Raw genomic sequence first — 20,786 nt, forward strand, 5'->3', positions numbered from 1 at the left:
GGCTAGTTATAGGAAAGGTGGGAAACAAGCTTAGAACCTTTTTGTTCATTTGTTTTATTGCAAAAAAGCAGTTAAAGCAGTAGCAAAAACACTTTAGTTGCAGTACAAGCTAGCACATTTGAGTGTGTAGCAATATTAAGGCAGATACAGTTTAAAAAATGCAGATAAATTAAAAACAACCAAAAAGAAAGACAATAGCAGAGAGCAGTAAGTTATGAAAAAATCAAAATGGAGGCACTAAGTGCAGAATAAGATCACTTGAGCACACAGAACAGCCAACTAAAGTAATAAGGGAGAAGACAGTTAAATAAGAGCAGCTGAAGAAAGTCTAAAATTTCTAATGCTAGTCAAACACTCTGCTTGTGCTGTGCTGATGAGGTCATAACAAGGCCAAAATATGCATATCCACAGCTAGTGGGGTTTGGCTTTATTGGCCTAAAACTGTCCATTAAAACGATGAAACAAGTCATGGGAATTCAGAATAGCCAATTAGCTGAAACACCTGATGTTCATAGGAGTCATTTGCATATATCCCACGTGCCTCTGATACAAGAGGTTTGGGAGGTCACTCAGTTGAAGTTCTAGCTTTGCTGGAGTTTTTATTTTGTTTACACTGATTGGTTTTTCAGTGACCTTCTCAATTATTGTTGTTTGGGATATTTTTGCAGTGACCCTAATGATAATGGACATCAGTTGGGTATAACAGCCCTGTGTTTCTAATGCTTAGTCAAACACCCTGCTTGTGCTCTGCTGATGAGGGCAAAGCAAGGCCGAAATAAGGATATCCACAGCTAGTTGGGTTTGGATTTATTGGTTTGAAATTGTCATTAAAATGACGAAACAAGTCATGGGCATTCATAATAGCCAATTAGCTGAAACACCTGATGTTCATAGGAGTCATTTGCATATATCCCATGTGCCTCTGATATAAGAGGTTTGGGGGGTCACTCAATGGAAGCTCTAACTTTGCTGGAGTTTTCATTTTGTTTTTAGTGATCGGACATTCTTATACGACTATGGTAAACCAAGCACCCATAAGAGTAACAGTCCTGCCACCTTCTATCTGTATGTGGATTCAGGTTTACAGACATGTCTTCACAGAGCCATTCTGACATGGGAATGGAACTGTACACTTACTAGGAGTAGCCATTTCATTACTCACTATTGACTACTGCCATTAAATACTACAGCTAGCTCTTCAGTGGCATTAATGCAGAAGACAGAAGTGAACAAGTATATATGTACGGTATCACAAGCTGGTAATGCCATTCATTTTGAAGGGAACAAAATTACATGGAGAATGTAATGACTACCAAAATGCAACAGGTAACATGCAACTATGAGCTACTAAGTAATTATCAGATAAGACCAAAATAAATAGACCTGGGTTGTATACGTGGAGCAGAATTATACATCCTACAACTTCCACTAATAAAGCCGGCTAAAGTAAAGGAGTATTTGCCAGCTTCCCATGCAATTGACTTGACTTGTGATTTGCTACATCAGAGAGCCTAATTAACTGCAACTCTGTCACCTAGTTAAAGGAAATGAGTTGGGGGGAGGGAGATGATCTGTAGGACTACAACTGAGGCATAACAAAAGGGTAAATTAGCCAGAGTTTCAAAATTCACAGAAAAGGGCATTTATAAGCTTATATTGGAGAAGGGCTCACATGCAGTGAAGGACTAACACTGAAGCCAAAGAAAAGGCACTTTTACAAAACTGAGTAAAAAAAGAAGTATTAGCTATACTTTTGTGTTAAGTCTATAGAAAGACAACATCCTTGTAACTAAGCCACCTGGATAATAATGCAAGTCTTCAATGGATTGTAAAATACCAAAAGGTAGGAAAATCACACAACTCCATGTGAGAAAACTGGTACAATGCATTAAAAAATAATAATAAGTACATACATGTACTAGACTGATGTTAAAAATGTAGAAATTAAAACATAATGAAATAATGTTTTTTTGTTTCCAATTTTTGGAACCATCTGCATTACCAGAGGTAAGCATGGGTTAGTTTGCTAACATACCTGTTTTCAAACAGATAAGTGTCCTGATATTATTAAAATAATGTACACATGCTTGAAAATCTAATTAAAATAGCTAGTTTTATACAATAGAATGTATTGTTATGATAGAATTCTCAGACTTTTTCCCTATATTTCTTACTGTTGAGCTCACCCTCCTTTTGGTATTAAGATCTAGTACAAAATACATACAGCTGTATCTTAGGTGAGAAAGAGCACCTTTAGTGTGTAAAACAAAATGGAAGACCAGCCTAATGAAAGACAGACTGCTTCATACTTCATCTTAGTTGACTGGATAATTTATAAAATAAAAGGAATAGTTTACTTGTTTAAAATTTTAATGATTTTAGTAAAGTGACTATTTAGAAGAAATAAATGCCATGACCCATCTGTTGCTATTCGCAGTTACATTTAGCAAAAATAATAAATTTGTACAAGTCATTTAATGTATGGATTTATTGCCACTTTATTGTCCACATGTGTGGTGAGTCTTGCTGACATGATTTGTTACATGGGTATTACTTCACTGTGGGATTTCAGTGTTCATGTTTTTGGACAATGTTTGATGTGTGACTTCTACTAGAAACTTTGGGGGGTTTTGGCAGGGAGTAAAGTGCACATTTGGGAGAGGTCGGAGTTGATCCTTCTGTAAATTTTTCTCTGATTTTCTATTCATGCAGCTTGAACAGTTTAATATGTTTCAAGATGCAAACAATCATCTTTAGCATGTAGCGGATAACTGAAGTTAAACTCCAGTGTGGTTAATAGACAGATGACCAGTTTACATTTTAATTAAAGCTAGCCTTCTTTGTTTCAAGTTATAGTATAAATAATGGAAAAGGAAAACAAAGATATGACCTGTGTTGGGGCTGAAACAGCGTTATTTAAAAAGGTTGATGCCGCGGTGGTACGGCGGTAGCGTTGTTACCTCACAGCAAGAGGTACTCTCGTTCGATTCTCGGCTTGGCTTGGGAGTGCCTTCTGTGTGGAGTCTGCATGTCCTCCCTGCAGTTGGGTAGCGTTCGAAAGACATGCGGCGGGCGGCTTCATTGAAGGTTGGGCGTCGAGCTGGCACCTCTGCGTTTTGTAAAAATCTACTGCCAATCATTAGCGGATCGGAGTTCCGCTGTGGCGACCCCTTACTGGGAAAAGCCGAAAGACAAACAAACAAACTAATGAATGATGGTATGTTAATATATAAAAGAAAAAGAAAATCAAGTGCGGGTGTTGCGATATGTCAGCTTGCATATTAAATACCTCATTGTGTGGAACGTATCTCAGTTTGGGTCTAGAAGAGTCCATGTTCCTCATACTATACGTGAAACATGTTCCTCACACTATACGTGAAACATCCAAAGCTAGGTGGGGGGGGTTGATACCAATAGCAATTAACACTAAATCACAGCAACTAATCAAAAGAACCTTTTTCACTGCCATACAGCAGCAGTTTTAAGAATTCTTTGATACTATTAGTTGGAACTGTTGGTAATTTGTTACTGCACATTCCAGGCTTTGACCATTTTGGTTTTACACTGTGAGAGACAGTGTTCCATGTTTTGGAATTGAAAGATTGTATATGACAAGGTAAATCAAGCACACATTAAGCATACAACTTTATAATTTAATTTTTGCAGAACATTAATAAATCTGAGGGCTCAAAAATAATACTTTACAATTAATACTAAAAGTATAAATACCACAAGTGTGAATCAAATGCATCACATGTCTTTTTACATTACGTTATGTAAACGTTTTGGCTGGTTCTTACTACTAATGAAATTAAACTAAGAGATTAAGTTAATCATTTATTGCTCAAAATAAAATAATTTAAATGATCAGGATTACCTTAACTGACTTAGTTGTGGTGTTTTACATTATACAAATGGCTTATGTCACACAGGTATTTATAAAATGTATGAAGTATTAACTCTTTTTGTTTAGCTTATGGTTTACAGTTACTGGAAAAATAATTCACTATTGAAAACTTATTTTAGTTGCTCATCTGAAAAATAACATGAGCAGAAACTAAGCAACATGTCATAATTAGAAACAGTTTTAGAATGAGCTACAAGTAGATTTAACACTAAATTTGAACATTTACAAATTATAATTGTTGTTAAAAAAGTACTAATTTAGCTGACCCATGAAAACTATTCATATTCGAATTTCACAATTTGTACCCACTTCTAAACTATCATTTAATATGGTAGAACAATTATAGTAAAACTATATAAAAATAGAGATATCATAATACTTGAGTTAGTATACAGTTATTCTCATACATTTCCCCTTCAGAAATGGTTCAATTAATTATAATTAAATTCATACTGGTACTATCAAAGGTATATAAAGTGAGAATGATAGGAGCAGTACAGTTCATTTTTGAAGAAGACGTAGTCCATTTAGTTTATTTACTTATTTACATTTGTTGACCGTGAGTGTCCGACTGGACGTAGGTCCATTTTCAGCAGAGGCCCGGGGAGAAAAGCTCCACAGTTAAGACAGTAGTTACATTGGATTACATAGCGATCGTGCTAGAAATTTAGTATCCATGGAAGCTAGTTTGGGATGCTAATGTTTTAGGAAATTTAGCTTTACACAGTGGTAGTAAAAAGTGTACACTGTATATTGCTTGTGCAAAATGTATATGTATTTAATACTATGTTCACAATACTACACTTGTATAATTTTCAGTATTAGCACTATGAATGAAATGGTACAACGTGAAAACGAATGTCTACATTAAAAGTCTTGTATGGCTTGAACAGCTTTTTTATTTAAATATAATAAAGTGTCTTGTATGGCTTGAACAGCTTTTTTATTTAAAATATAATAAAGCGGATAAGCTTTCTGCATTTAAAGATATCAGGATTTACATAATTTAAAACATAAAAGTAACATTATTAGGTCTTAACAGACGAGGAGTGCAATTATATCGGGGAGTAAGTCACTTATTATGCCTGCAACTATTTCTAAACACATTAATACCAAAGAACTGTTTTCAATGAGAAGTATTAAAGAAAATTGTACACTACTGCTAATATACATTAGTTTAGTCAAATGGGAACTATGTTAGCAAGAGAAACAATAATAAAAAACAGGTGCTGTGTTTTGGTTAGGTGTGAATTTAATTGTCCTCTAAGAAAAGAAAACACAAGTGCTAAGAAAGGACCAAAAATCTAGCAAAAACAAACATTTATATTATATTAAGGATGTAGTGATTATTGTGAAACTATTTTTTTCTTTATATTACTTATATTCTTTTGGGACTTACAATAGATAAGCTATACATCTCTAATGATCTAAAAACAAAACAAATAATGTAACTATAATTCTCTGCATGTTACCTGGATAAAACTGCAATTTATTTTTGTAGAACTGGTAAAATGAACGCAAGTAAGACTGCAACCGCTACAAGAATGCCAGCGCATATACAATGCAAGATGACTAAAAATTTATTAAAGAAATGCTTTACAAGTTTCAATAAAAGAGATAAACAATATAAATTTTATGAGATTTGTTAATGTTCGCATCAGGCAAGACAATCTTGTGTAATAAAAATATAAACCATGGGATAAAGATCTCTCCAATACAAGAAAAAATTCCATCAAGCTAAACTAGAAGTTAGATTAAGTCTTTTAACCAATTACTGCCAGGAGGCTTTAACACACAAAAATAGCTTTGAAGACAATTACATAAAAATTGTATGCTATGATACCTAGAGGTCTCCACAGATAAGCTAATAAAACAAAAAAAGAAGTTATGTCTTACCATAATGTTCCATCTGTATTGTTGATCCTCGTTCGGTCATTATGCATGAGTATCGGTTCCGACCTCGGAACCGTGCCGGCCATTTTTCCAAGCTCGCGTCAGCTTCAAACTCTCAAGCTAAACTCTTACCCACAATCCCACTCTCCCTGTTACCTCAGATTGAGTTTGCAAGTCAGAGAAGGTAGAGGTTACCTCTGGTCAAATAACCTAAGAAAACTGGATGGTGAGATCCACTAGAAACCACAGGAGGGGGAAGGAGGGAGGGTCGTAATGACTGAACGAGGATCAACAATATAGATGGAACGTTATGGTAAGACCTAACTTCTTTATCTGATATTGTCAATCCTCGTTCATTCCTTATGCATGGGACAGAGTCCCCAGCTACCTCTATTCCTGGGGGGCACTCATAAAAGAACATTCCTGAGCACCACAGAACCGAAAGATGCTCTTCTCCTGGAGGCCAAATCCAATTTGTAATGATTGATGAAGGTATGAGGCGTAGCCCAAGTTGCAGCTGCACAGATGTCATGTAAAGAAGCTCTGGCATGGAAGGCAGCAGAAGTTGCCTCCGACCTTGTTGAATGAGCTTTCATGGTAGCAGGCAACGAGAGATTGCATTGTGTATAAATGAAGGTCACACAGTCCTTCAACCATCTAGCTAATGTGACCATAGCAACAGCAGATCCTAATCTAGGTTCAGAAAAGGCCAAAAATAACTGGTCAGATTTACGAAAGGACCTGGTCCTGTTTAAGTAAAAATGGATTTGCCTGTGGATATCTAGGGTATCTAGGCAATACTCTCCTCTTTTTGAATGATTAGGAAAGAAAACTAGCAATTCAATGGTTTGATTAATGGACATTTCAGAGATCACTTTTGGCAGAAAAGATGGATTAGTTCTCATAGACACTATCTCTATGAAAAATGGACTCTTGATACATAAAGCTTGAAGCTCAGAAATACGTCTGGCAGAAGTAATGGCAACCAAAAACAAGGTTTTCCATGACAAATGCTTGAGGTGGCAAGAAGAGGCTGGTTCGAAAGGTGGCATTGTCAGAGCTTGTAGAACTAATGATAAATCCCATGGTTGAATAGGTTCTCTAAAAGGTGGCTTCAGATGATTCACGCCTTTTATGAAGGTCTTGCACAATTTGTTGGACAGAAGAATCTTGGGCACCCTCATGAAAATTAGAAATTGCAGCCAAATGAACTCTAATGGTAGAAGCCGATAGACCTGATTGGAAAAGGTCGGCCAGATAGTCTAGTATCGACACTGGTGCTGAGAAGGGATCTACTTATTTATCTTTCAGCCAACAGGTAAATCTTTTCCATTTGCTCAGATAAGTAATTCTAGTGGAAAACTTATGAGATGCAATGAGAATGTCACGTACTGGTAAAGAAAGATCATTCTGCCTGGCAATCAAGGGAATTGGAGTAGCCAAACCGTGAGCTTCAGGCTGTTCAAATTGGGATGAATCAGGTTCTGTGGATGTGAGATCAACTCCGGGATTGGATGGAGAATCCATGGTCGATCTAGTAGGTGAGGCCAAAGCAAGGGGAACCAAATCTGTCGAGGCCAATATGGTGCTATGAGGATCACCTTGCTCTTCAACAGATGGGCTTTCTTCAGAAACTGGGGAATGAGGAGAAAGGGTGGGAATACGTAAAGAAGACCCGAGGGCCAATCGTGGACTAGAGCATCCCTGGTTGACTGTCCCAGAAGGGGAATCAGGGCAAAGTAGTTGCTGTATTTGTAGTTGGTCGGGGATGCAAAGAAGTCGCAGCAAGGACGGCCCCAGCAGTGGAAGATCTCAGTCGCTATCAAGGGATTCAGGGACCACTCGTGAGGCTGAAGAATTCACCTGCTGAGTCTGTCTGCTATCACTTTGGAACTCCCGGGAATGTGCATTGCTAGAAGAAAATGGTTGGTAGCCATATCCTCATGGCCTCTCGACAAAGGGGGAAAGATTTGGTTCCACCTTGCTTGTTGATGTACCAGACCACCGCCATGTAGTCTGATTGAATCACAATTGTCCCAGACGGCAGCAGGGGCTGGAATGCACCACCCTCAGCTCTAGAACATTTATGTGCAGATGGGCCTCCAGTTCGGACCAAGTACCTTAGACTGTCTGTCCTTGACATAGCCCCCCCACCCCATCAGGGAGGCATCCGTGGTCACTGTGACCTTGAGTTGCTGGGGGGAGAAGGGGCAAGACCATAGTGAAAGATTGTGTGTCATCCACCAAATTAAATCCTGTTTGCACCTGTGGGTTACACGAATGATGGCTGAAAGAGGATGCTGAAAGGGATACCATTGGGTGAGCAGTAGCCACTGTAGAAGCCTCATGTGAAACCTGGCCAGGGGGACAATGGTGATGGAGGCTGCCATGGAACCCAACAGCTGTAGAACCGAGTGAGCCATGGATTTCTCCCTTGAAAGGATTGGAGTCAATTGTTTCTTTATCCTTAAAAATTCTGTGTTCTGGAATGGCAGCTCTGCAGTTCTTTGTGTCCAAGATAACCCCTATGAATTCTGTTGACTGAGATGGGGTGATATTGGATTTTTGCCAATTTAGGGTTATGCCTAGCCTTTGTGCAGCGAGAAGAGAGTATGCCAGGGCTTCTTCCAGTAGATGTCTAGTGGGGGTCGGAAATGAGCCAGTCATCTAGGTATGGAAACACCTGGAATCCTTGAAGTCGCAAGTGAGCTGTGACAACTGCCATTCACTTTGAACACTCTGGGGGCTGTAGAGAGTCCGAAGGCAGTACTCTGAACTGGTAGTGACTGGCTCCAGCACGGAAGCGCAGAAATCTTCTTGATGGCCTGTCACTTTTATGTGGTAGTACGCATATTGAAGATTTATCAAGCACATCCAATCGTCTTTTTCCAAAAGTGAGAGGATAGACTGAAGTGTGACCATCCGGAATTTTTGTTCTCTCACAAACTTGTTCAATACACTGAGATCCAAAATTGGTCTTCAGTTCCCGGTTTTCTTTGACACCAAAAACAGTCGAGTAGAATCCAGATCCTATTTGGATGACTCTCTTTCTTAGCAGCTTTTCCATCTCTAATGCTGCTTCTTCCCTTTGACTGGGTGGAACGTCGGGAAGTTTTTTTGAAGGGACAGGACAAAGATCAAAGTGGATATGATAACCTCTGGTTATAATCCTTTGTAACCAAGAATCGGTCACAATGGATAGCCAGGCAGAAGGGTACAAGGAGAAACATCCCCCAACCACCTCCAGAGGAAAGGAGTTGGGCCGCTCTTCAAGAGCGCTGGTAGGATTGGCAAGGGAAAGAATCCCTGGAACCCTGGTTACACGGACCCCCTCTGCCCCGAAAGGAGTGTCCTCCCTGTGAGTTTCCCCCTCTGCCTCTAGGGGTGAACTCGGCCCGTGTATCATGGAAAGGACCCTGAGATTTCTTGAACCATATCTTCCCATTCTTTTGGTTTAGGGAGAAAGCACGTTGAGGGGAAGAATAATGGACACCTATGGCAAAAAGGGTCTTACTGTCCTGTTCACATCTGACCAGTGTGCTTTTAACTTTGGGTCCAAACAACAAGGAGGCCTCAATGGGAACATTAAGAAAGGAAGCCTTAAAGGGTTCCACAAAATTGCACAAGCACATCCAGGCATGTCATTTCAACACCGCAGCTGAACCTGCTGCTCCTTCTGATGCATGAGATATCAGTCACATAGAGGAGTTAGATTTTGACTCAATGGTGGCCAGCTCAGAGGCCACTTTGTCACGAACCTCATCAGACACGGCACTCAGAAATCAGATCCCTTTGAAGCCTGGTAAAGTATGCCATATAATTCAAGGACCTAATAGTAAAGGTCGCTGATGCAAAGGTGCACTTCCCTATCCTGTCCAGGGCCTGGGACTCTGTTAGGCAGATGGACAGTCAAGCTTTCTTCTTCTCCCAGATCCGTTTTGGTTGTGGCCGCCACCACCTAAGCATCCACAGAAAGACCTTTTGACCAATGGGGATCCGTAGTAGGAGGGGACAAAATCTTATCTGGCCTCCGAGGAATAGCTTAGATGGTGTCAGGAGCCTTCCAAGCAAGCTGCACGATAAGCCAGGAGGTAGGGGCCAGGTGCGAAAGGCCTGCAGGAACACAGATTCCTCAGAGGTCGGATTAGAGGACCGCCAGTCACCTCTCTGTTTCAGGATTTTGAGGATATCACCAAAGGATATCACAGAGGGTGACCAAGGGGATCCTTCCCCCTCATCAAAATCTGTGTCTTCAGTGAGGGACTCCTCTGTGGAGTCCATGTGCTTCCTCTTACACAAACTTTTCTGGTGGACTTCCTCAGCGGGAGAAGATAGCAGAAAAGGGATTTCCTGTGGGAATATGTCCTGAGGCCCTTGCACCCAGTGTCCGCTCGGTGCGACTTGTGAAACCAGTGTACCAGAGGAGGCCAGAGGGATAGACAGTCCAGTATCACCAGCAGCAGCGAAAGCCTTCTCCATCAGTTGGAAGGCTGGTCCACCTGAAAAGGAGTGAATGTCTAGGACAGGGGTCACCCCTCCCCTAAGTGGCTCAGCCTGCCGACCTAGAATCCCTGGATAGCTATGGAGCAGCAAACTATGCGTGTCACAAGTGACATCCTGGGTCATAGCAAAACTTTCCTGCCATGAAGGCAACTGTGGTTCCTTAGTGAGATCCATAAAGGGAACAGCAGAAGGGGAAGACTGTGCTATATCCATGGGCTTCAAAGGCAATGAAGGAGGAGAATAAGAAGGGGTCTTTGGAGACGGGTGATCACCTAACAAGGAAGGATAGTTCCTGGGGGGTGGGATACTTCTGGCCAAGAGCACCTGATCTGCAAGACGCAACACATCATGCTCGGAAAGGCTTCTAGTGGACCTGATGGAGACTGAGGGAGAAAAAGGCCTCTCCACAGAAGAGGCAAGCTCGGTGCCCATCTGACCAGTCCGCACCGAGAACAACGGTGCCGAAAAAGACTGGACTACAGGTGTCTGCACCGAAGAAGTCATTGGTGCTGAGGTCATGTCTGCACTGACACACGGATCGGTGCCGAAGTGGCTGTCGGTACCGAAGCTGGAACCGACAAAACTTGAGTCAACAATAAAGGCGTCGGTTCAGAGTAAGATGTCAGAGCCGACGTGGCCAAGGTCTGCGCCGACTGAACGGTCGGTGCAGATACAGTAGTAATAGTCTGAACCAAGGAGCCCCTCGTGCCGATATAGTGAAGGCTGCTGGAGAAGATGGAGCAGAGATCACTAATGGAGCAGAAGGCCTCAGTGCCGAAGGTCTAGGCACCGAAAGCACTTGGGCTGACTGAGTCAGCTCCGGAGCCGAAACATTAGCCTTTTTAGGTTTTGGTTGGCGGGAGTCCCCAGCCGGGGCCGAAGGCAAAGATTTAGCCTTTGTAGGAACATCCAAGATTTTCTTATGGGCTCTAGGAGGGGTTGAGGCCTCCAACCCAGAAATAGCCTCTGACAAGGGAGATTTAAGAAGTCCCTTCAGCAACAGCTTGTGTTTCCTTTCCAAATTTCTATTTGAAAAGTTTTCACAGATAGCACAGGGTGGGTCAACAGATAAGTGGGACGCCCCCAAACAATAAACGCACAAAGAGTGTGTATCAGAAGTAGGTAGTGTCCACAAACAGAACATCGTTTAAACCCCGGACTACATTTCTTATCTGCCATGATAACAAAATTAGATAGCAGAAAAGGGTACCAGCAATGGTACAAAAGAATACCCGAAGGTATGAGAAACGGGAAGATTACCAACGATGGTAAGGGGAGAATACCTGGCGGTAAAAAGGTAGAGAAAAGAGAAGACAAACCTGAAGAAAATATGGTCGCTAGATGCGATAGGGTAAGAGACAACGAAATCGAAACTTTTCTGACAGAAAAGTAAAATGAATGACTATTAAACAACAAATAATGGTACTTAGCTCAACAGAAGCAGCTTGACACGACCGAATGGCAATGCGGCAAACGAAATCTGAGGTAACAGGGAGAGGGGGATTGTGGGTAAGAGTTTAGCTCGACAGTTTGAAGTGACGCGAGCTTGGAAAATGGCCGGTTCGGTTCCAAGGTCGCAACCGATACCCATGTGTAAGGAATGAATGAGGATTAACAATATCAGATCTAATGTTCAGCATTAATCAAATAAATCGCAATTTAAAATCAAGAATGTCTAAATACAGACGAAATGTTAGAACCTTGTAAAATTATATGAAAATTTTATAAAGAAAACATTAATATAGACAACATGAAAGAAAATACAGATCCCAAATTAACCACAAATCAAACAGCTAATATAGTAAGGGTTATTACGATAACTGATATTGAACAAGAGATTAAAATATTAAAATTATCAGTGATGTATGATATAATGCAATTACTTAAAAGAACCTTTACATAAAGTCAAACTACATATCAAATTCCATCATCATGAAAATTAGCTTTAGTCGGCCCAATTTTAAAACAAAGAAAAGTTTCAGAACTTTGCTCATCCTGCATACCTACATTTTTAGGTAAATGTAGATCATAAAAGTTTATACCTGCAACAACAGGTATACACTACTGGAGCTGGAATTACCGTGGCTGCTGGCACCAGACTTGCCCTCCAACAGATCCTTGTTAAAGGATTTAAAAAGTGTACTCATCCCTATTACAGGGCCTCAAATGAGTCCTGTATTGTTATTTTTGTCACCACCTCCCCCAAGTCGAGAGGATAAGGGCCCTATTTGTCGTTAAGCTAGTATACACCTATGAACTTATATTTATTTATGCTAAGAGACTGAAGTACGTGCTAGATAAAATTATTTCACAGGGAATCTGATCAAGAAAACCGCTATGCACCTGGCATTTAAATATGCTACTTTAGAATTTAGCTACATTACTTAAATGTTGAAATAGAAGGCTTCACCACAGATGGACATTACCATTCAAAAATTCAAATATTTGCTAAAAATATCCTACTAACTAAAGGGAACATAAGTTTACTATCAACACACGTGGTTATTTGAGAATATTGCAAAATTGAAAGACAATAAATCATTACATTTATCAAATAAAAAATATAAACTTAAAATGGGAAAAAAAGAGAATAAGCTCATCTAAAAATCTCAAAATTAAAAATCAGACAATATTATTAAATCAGTCATGAAATCCTTTATCCAATGAATGTAAACGTAAGGCAGAAACTCATTTTAAATCCTTAGGGATAATTATTTTTAAAAAAAATCAGCCTCTATACTTAAATTATGAAAATTGAACAGGTTTTAAATAAACTTACTAAAATGGAATGACTTCACTGAATAGATAACACATCGCTCAGTGGAAAAGAATTTATAGAAGTATATGTGAAACTTTCAGATTAGTTTGAAATTTGAGTTAAACTTTTAATCTTATGGGTGCTGAAAAATTATACTTAATATATGAAAAATACTATGGCAAATTAAAGTTTTAGTTACTTTATTGCTAGTGATACAATATTAAAGAGGTTTATTGAAATATTTCCTATTACTTTCAAAGTAATCATGAGTACGAGTTATCTTATTAAAAAGTGTTAAGAGTTGAAAGGAAAAAAAGAATAGTCTACTGGTTTGACTGCTAATGTACTGAGAATTTTAGGACATATGACTTGGAAAGATATTTAGACTGTTGGTGCATTGTGGCTGGACAAATGTGTGGCTGGACAAATGTGAACTGAATACAGCTTTGATTCATACTAATTCCTGTATATATAAAGAAAGAATATCAATTGGTATGGGGAGATTTAGCAACAGCTAGGAAAATAATTTACAAAAACTTGCATGAAAATATTCTTCCATCTTTCCAAGAATTAGTCACTGAAGTATGTCAGAAAGATATACTAAGGAGTAAGGAGAGTGTTCCTAGTTTTAAATAATAATTACTCAAAATTAAATATAAGCATAACCACTGAATCAATAATCAATGTTTAGCTATACCATATAATCCAATGTAAAAATAATGGTGTGACTATTAAATCATTTGCACTTATATATAGTTATTTTCAGGTTATTATGATAATTTACCCAAAAAAAAAAAAAAAATTAAAAATAAATTCCACACACATATAGGTATTCTGAAAAGAAGCAAAACATTGCTACAAGTTAAAGTAAAGAATTGAAGCATCTCATGTGAAATAAAGGCACTGAAGTTGGTACTCTTCTGACTCAAACTATTAAAATAAAGAATTTTATTTCTTAGCTTTCATCTGGCACTAATTATCCAGCTACAAGGCCTAGAAGAAAGATCTACAGTCACTGCAAAAAAAAAGTGTCAGGCAAACATTACCACTGATCAATGATAAATTCATCAGGATAGCTTGCAAAGACAAGAAAAGAATGAACAACCACAATCAAACAGTTTGTTAAGACTGGGTTACAATTTCTGTAGAATTCACAAGCCAGTTTTAAAAACCTAAAACTCCACAAAGTTTATATACATACCACACACACACACACACACACACACACACACACACACACACACACACACACACACATTTTATATAAACAAGGAACACATTACCACAATTAAGTCTGCAAATCCTGTTCACAGACTAAATCTCACATTCCACCTCAAGTGGATTTCAGAAAAATAAATGCAAAGTGACTGCTAGCAAGGAATAATATTAAAATAATCATAAGCACATTCAAATGTCTGAAAACCTCGTACTTCTGTCACTCCAAACACTTTTTCACTACTTTTAAATGCCACTGTTAAATTAACAGCAAAGGTTGAAAACTAGATGACATGTCTTTAATGTGCAAATCCAAATAATGAAGGACTTAAAAATTTGCCAGAAACAGTATATACCTGAACACCTTTCTTCACAGAGAACTTTAATTTGCCATAGTATTTTTCATATACTGATTGAGTATAATTTTTCAGCACCCATAAGATAGTTTAACTCAAATTTCAAACTCATCAGAAAGTTTCACATATACTTCTATAAATTCTTTTCCATGGAGAGAGATGTGTTATCTATTCTGCGCAGTCATTCCATTTTAGTAAGTTTATTTAAAACCTGCTAAGTTTTCATAATCTCTCTCTTAATATACAAAACCTTAGAATGGTGCAAGAACCCCCCCCACCCCCAGACACCAAAACGGCTAATAAGCTCACAATGTGCTGATACATAAACACAAAGCTTAGCATTCAGTGGTGCAACTACTCCGATAAAGTAAAAAAATGTAATATTTCACATCTTAACTTTAATTCCTCTAATGTATGGCACTGCTGTTAAGGAATGTGTTATACATTATCAATTCAACCCACAGGAAAATTTTAAAAGTGAAGTTAGACAAAAGAGTATTCAAGACGACAGTTGCAAGTCATACAGACCTTCAAGCATGGAACACACCACATTCATAATGCTGTTAAAGTCAGCACACTAATTTTATTTCACTAAACTTCTTATGTAAGGGCAGTACTTTCTCAAAGGAAAGTTGAATGTCCCACCAAATGAAGCACATCTCAGTCAAGAGCATGGCTCAACCAGACAACCTAGTAAACATAATAACTAAACATTCAAGCAATTTATTCAGGTAGTGCAAAAGATTAAGGCTATTAATTAAACCACTTCCTGTACTCCGTGGTTTGATTCCTTCAAACCTCAGCAAGTCAGATGAAAAGCATACCACTCAACTTGTTAACTCAAGAAATCTGGTCAAATCCAAAAATAAATCAAGGGACAGAGGCACAATAATGATCTTCTGGGCTTAGAATGTTTCAAGAATAAAAGGTGTTGTGCTAGCATATATTTTTCTGAAGCATATAATCTGAAACTCGTATGTCTGTCCTTCCTTACGGACTTCAATGCTCAATGAAAAAACACACAGGGGAGACCATAAACATCAGACGAAAATCTAGACAGATGAGAGGTATCCAGTGTTCTGGGGTAACTAGACTACGTTTTCCAGTTGTCTCTTGGACCGCAAGTTTAAGAACTACTCATGAACAGTAAAATGTTCATAAGTACCACCAACAAAATAAAAATACTGCAGTCTTTTTTTTTTTGGAAATTGTATTTGTAAAAAAAATATACATTTATTTAAAAGTATACTAAAACGGCGCTAATCACAATTCAAAAATTGTTGAAAAAAGTCTAAGCGGACATCAACCCATCTCTGTATAACAGGCAAGTTCACATTGTACTACTACCCAAGTGCAAGGCTGTACTGCTGAAGGGAGTTAAGTTAAACTCTACCGTAATTACACCAGGAAGAGACTACAACTTAATATAACAGTAACATAAAGGATATCAAATATCTCTCGATCATCGATCTTATCCGCAACGTCCTCATCTTCTTCCTGAGCTGTGAGTTGCCGTTCTCCTGTACGCTGATAAATTAACGGATTAGCATTCTCTAAACGATTGGCACCTACCATCCTGCTATTGAACCGTCGGACGATAAACACAGCTGAGCCACTAACCTAGAGCGCTATTGGCGAAGCTGAAGAAAGTGCAAAAAAACTACGGGTACCTGATGGAATCAGACATAGTGCGTTTTGGCGTAGTAAATTAATAAGAATCCGTGAGAATGAAAAACGTAATTATTGCAATATTCTAATACTGTTTGTCTCAGAGAGCTATAGATGTTGAGCGTATATTTAACATAATAAATCTTCATGTTCCACCTAAAAAGCGTTTGCCACGAAGTCAGTGTTCATACGGTTGAGTAAACAGTTATACAAAATGCTATGGATACGCCGGCAGAAAATATTAAACAAATACTAGGGTCTTTTGCTCAATACCAGTACCAGAGGCGTCACGCCCATAGGGCACAACTGTAATTATGTTTATTTAGGCCCGTTGGCACTGTAAAACTATGCAAATAACTACTTCAGTTTTATTTAATTAAAACTGAAGGAATGTTTCATTCTTCATAGCTCTCCTTTCATAATGTGGAATAAATGGGCAAAATGTAACAGTTTTTACTAACAACTTCAACTAGAAAGTTCACAGGATGATTAAAATTTACTTAAGTAAAGGTTTTAGAAAAGTATGTATTGTACATCCAGCCAACTGTATAAATTTCGGCACCTAATTTTTGAATACTGAACAGCACAAAGTTCTACTCGCTTCCAATAGAGACAAGTTGGGAATTGAATATGGACAGGGATGAGCTTTGCTTTATGTGGACTGGGTGTCTGTTCCAGAGCAGCAGTATTCTCTGCAAGATATGCCTATCCCTCCAAACTATTATGTTGATGTTGCAGAAGAGGTTAGATCCCTAGACCAAGTACTTTTGATGCCATTTGACTTGCTGATGTGCAGTAAATCCATCAGTATTAGGTTGGAGGATGCTTTGTATGCCAGACACAGGTCAACTGTTAGCAATTTTTAGGGTACCAAGCATAGTGACAGGGCTTTAAGTCAGTCCATGTAGGACATATTGTTTAGGTCTTGTAACCTTTTAGTAAGATATTTCTGTGGGCGTTGCAGTTGTTGCATGTGTCTGGACAGATACATGCCAAAGGGAGCATTATACTCAATGACTACTCGAATGAGGATTGAGTAAACGGGGAGGGGGCAAATGACATCCCTAGATCTAAATACAACCCCTTTGTTTATAAGCTGTACAATATAAAAGGTCTTTCTTAAAACTATGGACATGTGTTGGCCAAAAGATAGGTTAGTGTTCACATGCGTTCCCAAATCCAAAACAACTGGGTTAACTCTTAGGGCCATATTGTCAATATGGTAGTTCCCTGGGGTAGATGACTTCCCAAAGGATACAATACTTTTTTGCCATTTTGTTTCAGTCTGTGATTTTGGCACAAGTTATTTATTTGGGACAAAAGTTATTTGAGGTTTCAATGATTGCATCTAGCTTGCAGTCATCTATAAACTTAATCAGGCCAGACCCCTTTGGTACTGGCTTTTACTTCAGAAAAGTAGATGCCAAACAGGACAGCTCCCAGCACAAACCCTGGGGGAATTCTACTAGTGACTGGTCTCTTTGTGAAGGCAGCTTCCCTTATTTTGATTTCCTACATCCTATCTGTGAGGCATTTGATAATCCAGAGGGTAACATAAGGGGTTATTTAGCTTTTCTACTATGCCTCAGTGGGGAATTCTGTCAAAAGCTTTTATCATGTCGAGTTATGCCTTGACACGATAGGAACACATATCTCTCCAGTGTACCTCATTATGGGGAAGGTTCTTCATTTTGGGTCTTAAAACATTTGTGTTCCTTGAAGTTCCACATTGAAAAAGTTTGTCAAACATTCGGTGTTAGGAGGGTTTTTTTTTTAACTGATACCTCTGATAAATACAATTGAATTATATGAATCCATCAAAAAACTTTTTATAAGTAAGCTTCCTAGCCGAAGTAAGTAAGTGTTCTACATTTTGCCCATTTGTTCTACATTATGAGAGGTAGTGTTCCTCATTTTGGAGATAGAAGGTTGAGAGCTATGTAGGAACTGTTCAGCTGTCTAGTTAGAAGTCCTAACCACAGTGTTGCAAACCATGTTAAAGTTTAAGACAAAACATATAATTTGAGACATCAGTATATATGCTGCAAGTGTCATGCCTTTTGGGACAGTCTCCTGTTACACTAGTGAGCTCCATGCCAACTTAAAAGACCACAGACAGATCCACAGCCAGATCATGGTTAAATGTGGCACTAGATACGGTAGTAGATCAGGACCTCTACTTGCAGCCATTGCAGTATCCCATTACTTGGCTGTCTCTCCCCATTTACCATAAACACTTTTTAAACCAGTCAATGTGCATTCTGTTTTCTTATTTACTTTTACAATGATTGCAAATATTTGGATTTAATTTAAAATTTTATTGCACAATATCACATTGAAAACAGAGTAAATGTCAATATGTTTGAAACCTCACATTCATCGAAAATGCATTGAAATTCACATTCATTGAAAAATGCATCTGGCCAGTTGAGGGTGTGCCCCTTGGACCCACACCTATTTTCAAACCATGGGCCCAATGCACACATTTTTAGAATTATGCATAAATGCATATGTTCCTTGACTCACCTTCCTGATTGTATTGAATTAACTAAAGAAAGTTCACTGAAAAACTATTAATCCCAAGGCAAACACTCCACCAGGCAGCAATGATACCAATGTAGTTCAGTCAATCTTTTATTTAGCGCTTTTGTCAGGTAAAATGACTTCTTCAGAATACAACTCTCATCAGGCAGCTCGATCAGCTGCCTGATGAGAGTTGTATTCTGAAGAATTCATTTTACCTGATGAAAGCGCTAAATAAAAGATTGACTGAACTACATTGGTGTCATTGCTGCCTGGTGGAGTGTTTGCCTTAGGATTACTAATTGCATTGAATTGTTTTAATTGTTTAATACAGCAACATTTGTTAGTGTTTTTAAAATGTGCAGTTTTAAATAAAAATGTATGAACCAGTAATGACAAAATTACCCATCTCAGAACATTTCAACCATAAAAGACCACTCAAACTGCTGTCATTACAGTCTACCAATATCAGTCAATATGTACAATCTCTGCAGAAGTAAAAGTCATCTGAATAATTTTACATTAAAGAGATTTATTACTAATGCAGTGGGTGCTATTGGCAAACAGCTTTTCATTTTAGTGCTTCATCTACAAATGCAGTATTTGCTGATCTTGAAGAATAAATTGCCTATGCTACATTAAAAAATCGATAAGCTGGTGATATTGCCACAACATCCTGGGACTGATCAGTTATGCAATACGGAATGGCTGGCAAGCAATGGCAACAGGTTCATACTTACTAAGCATGCAGTACTGGAGATCATTAAGGAGCATATCACAAATTCCCAGTTGCTCCACAGCACTATCTTGTTAAGTGATTTGCTTGATGTCACACAGTAGGAAAATGATCATGGAAAGATTCAAATCCTGCACCCTTGCCATAGGGAGCAGCTCATTAACAGCAGATGCTTTAGTCCTCTTTGCTAACTGCCAGAATAACAGATGTTAACTAAATACTGAAATCCTTTATAATTTGATCTTTTAGAGAATACTGTATTACAATAATATGCAACAATGACTACATAATGGATGCTGAAGATAAGATGGTTCTGATCATCACTCCAAATAACTCAGACTATATGATCTGATGATAGCTGTCAACCCCTTTTGCAGTTGGTGGAGGCTGTGAAGGTACTCCAAAAGCTTCTGAGCCCCCAAGCCTTTCTGTGTTGGAGGGAAGCCTTCTAGCTTAATTTTGTTTCTTAAAACTAGTCAGTTTTCGAGTTTCAGCACTCAAATCTGTTTCTTTGAGCTCAGCACTTGTTCAGAACTCATTGTAAATACTAAATAAGCTACAAATTACTACAGCACTCAACTTTCCTTACATGCCTAGAGGAAAACAGTTTTTAGTACTTAATAAATAAGCACCTATCCAGGCATGTCTAAGGGTCAGCTCCCGGTGTGTTCTCTTGTCTAGCTGATGAATCAGAGCATCTTGGGGCAATGCAGAAATTGCCTCATGTACACAGACAACCCTCTCCTCCTACCACCCAACACTACAGCCTGTGAGAGATGCACTTATATAGCCAAATTGGAAGCAAAGCTCTCTTCACTCAAGACTGGACTAGACAGTCAAGAGGAGAAGGTAAACACTTGCACCACACCACACTCATCACATAGTCCCTCAAAACCTACACCACCAAAACACACACATAGAAACACAAAACACAGACCAACATTTGCGGAGGCTGTCAATAAAAATCTACCCAAGCAACAGGGACCTCCAGAGCAGAAACGCAAGCAACCTCCACCCCCCCAACACAACCCAAATGACACATAGCCCACAAACTCAGTGTGCCACTCAACCACAGCCCATAAGGCATAACAACATACCCAACACTCTAGTCATAGGTGACTCTATAGTCAGGCACACTGATGTTCCACTCACCAGGCTAAACAAGGAGAAAGTTACTGTCAGATGCCTGTCAGGTACCAGGATCCGCCACATAATGCATGTACTGAG

At 38.8% G+C, this 20,786-nt stretch overlaps 1 protein-coding gene across 1 annotated transcript in view; it reads right to left on the reverse strand.

Annotated features, from left to right (window-relative positions):
* The window catches only part of CIAO2B (cytosolic iron-sulfur assembly component 2B), a 241,424-nt gene extending 225,151 nt beyond the window's left edge, over positions 1-16,273 (reverse strand). The window contains exon 1 of the mRNA XM_044081967.1: positions 16,081-16,273. Within this exon, the coding sequence (XP_043937902.1) occupies positions 16,081-16,207 (127 nt within the window). The 5' untranslated portion in view covers positions 16,208-16,273. The remainder of the gene's footprint in view (positions 1-16,080) is intronic.
* Between the last annotated feature and the right edge of the window lie 4,513 nt (positions 16,274-20,786).

Source organism: Protopterus annectens, chromosome 8.part1 (assembly GCF_019279795.1).
Source record: "Protopterus annectens isolate FY-2018-M chromosome 8.part1, PAN1.0, whole genome shotgun sequence".
Taxonomy (NCBI): domain Eukaryota; kingdom Metazoa; phylum Chordata; order Ceratodontiformes; family Protopteridae; genus Protopterus; species Protopterus annectens.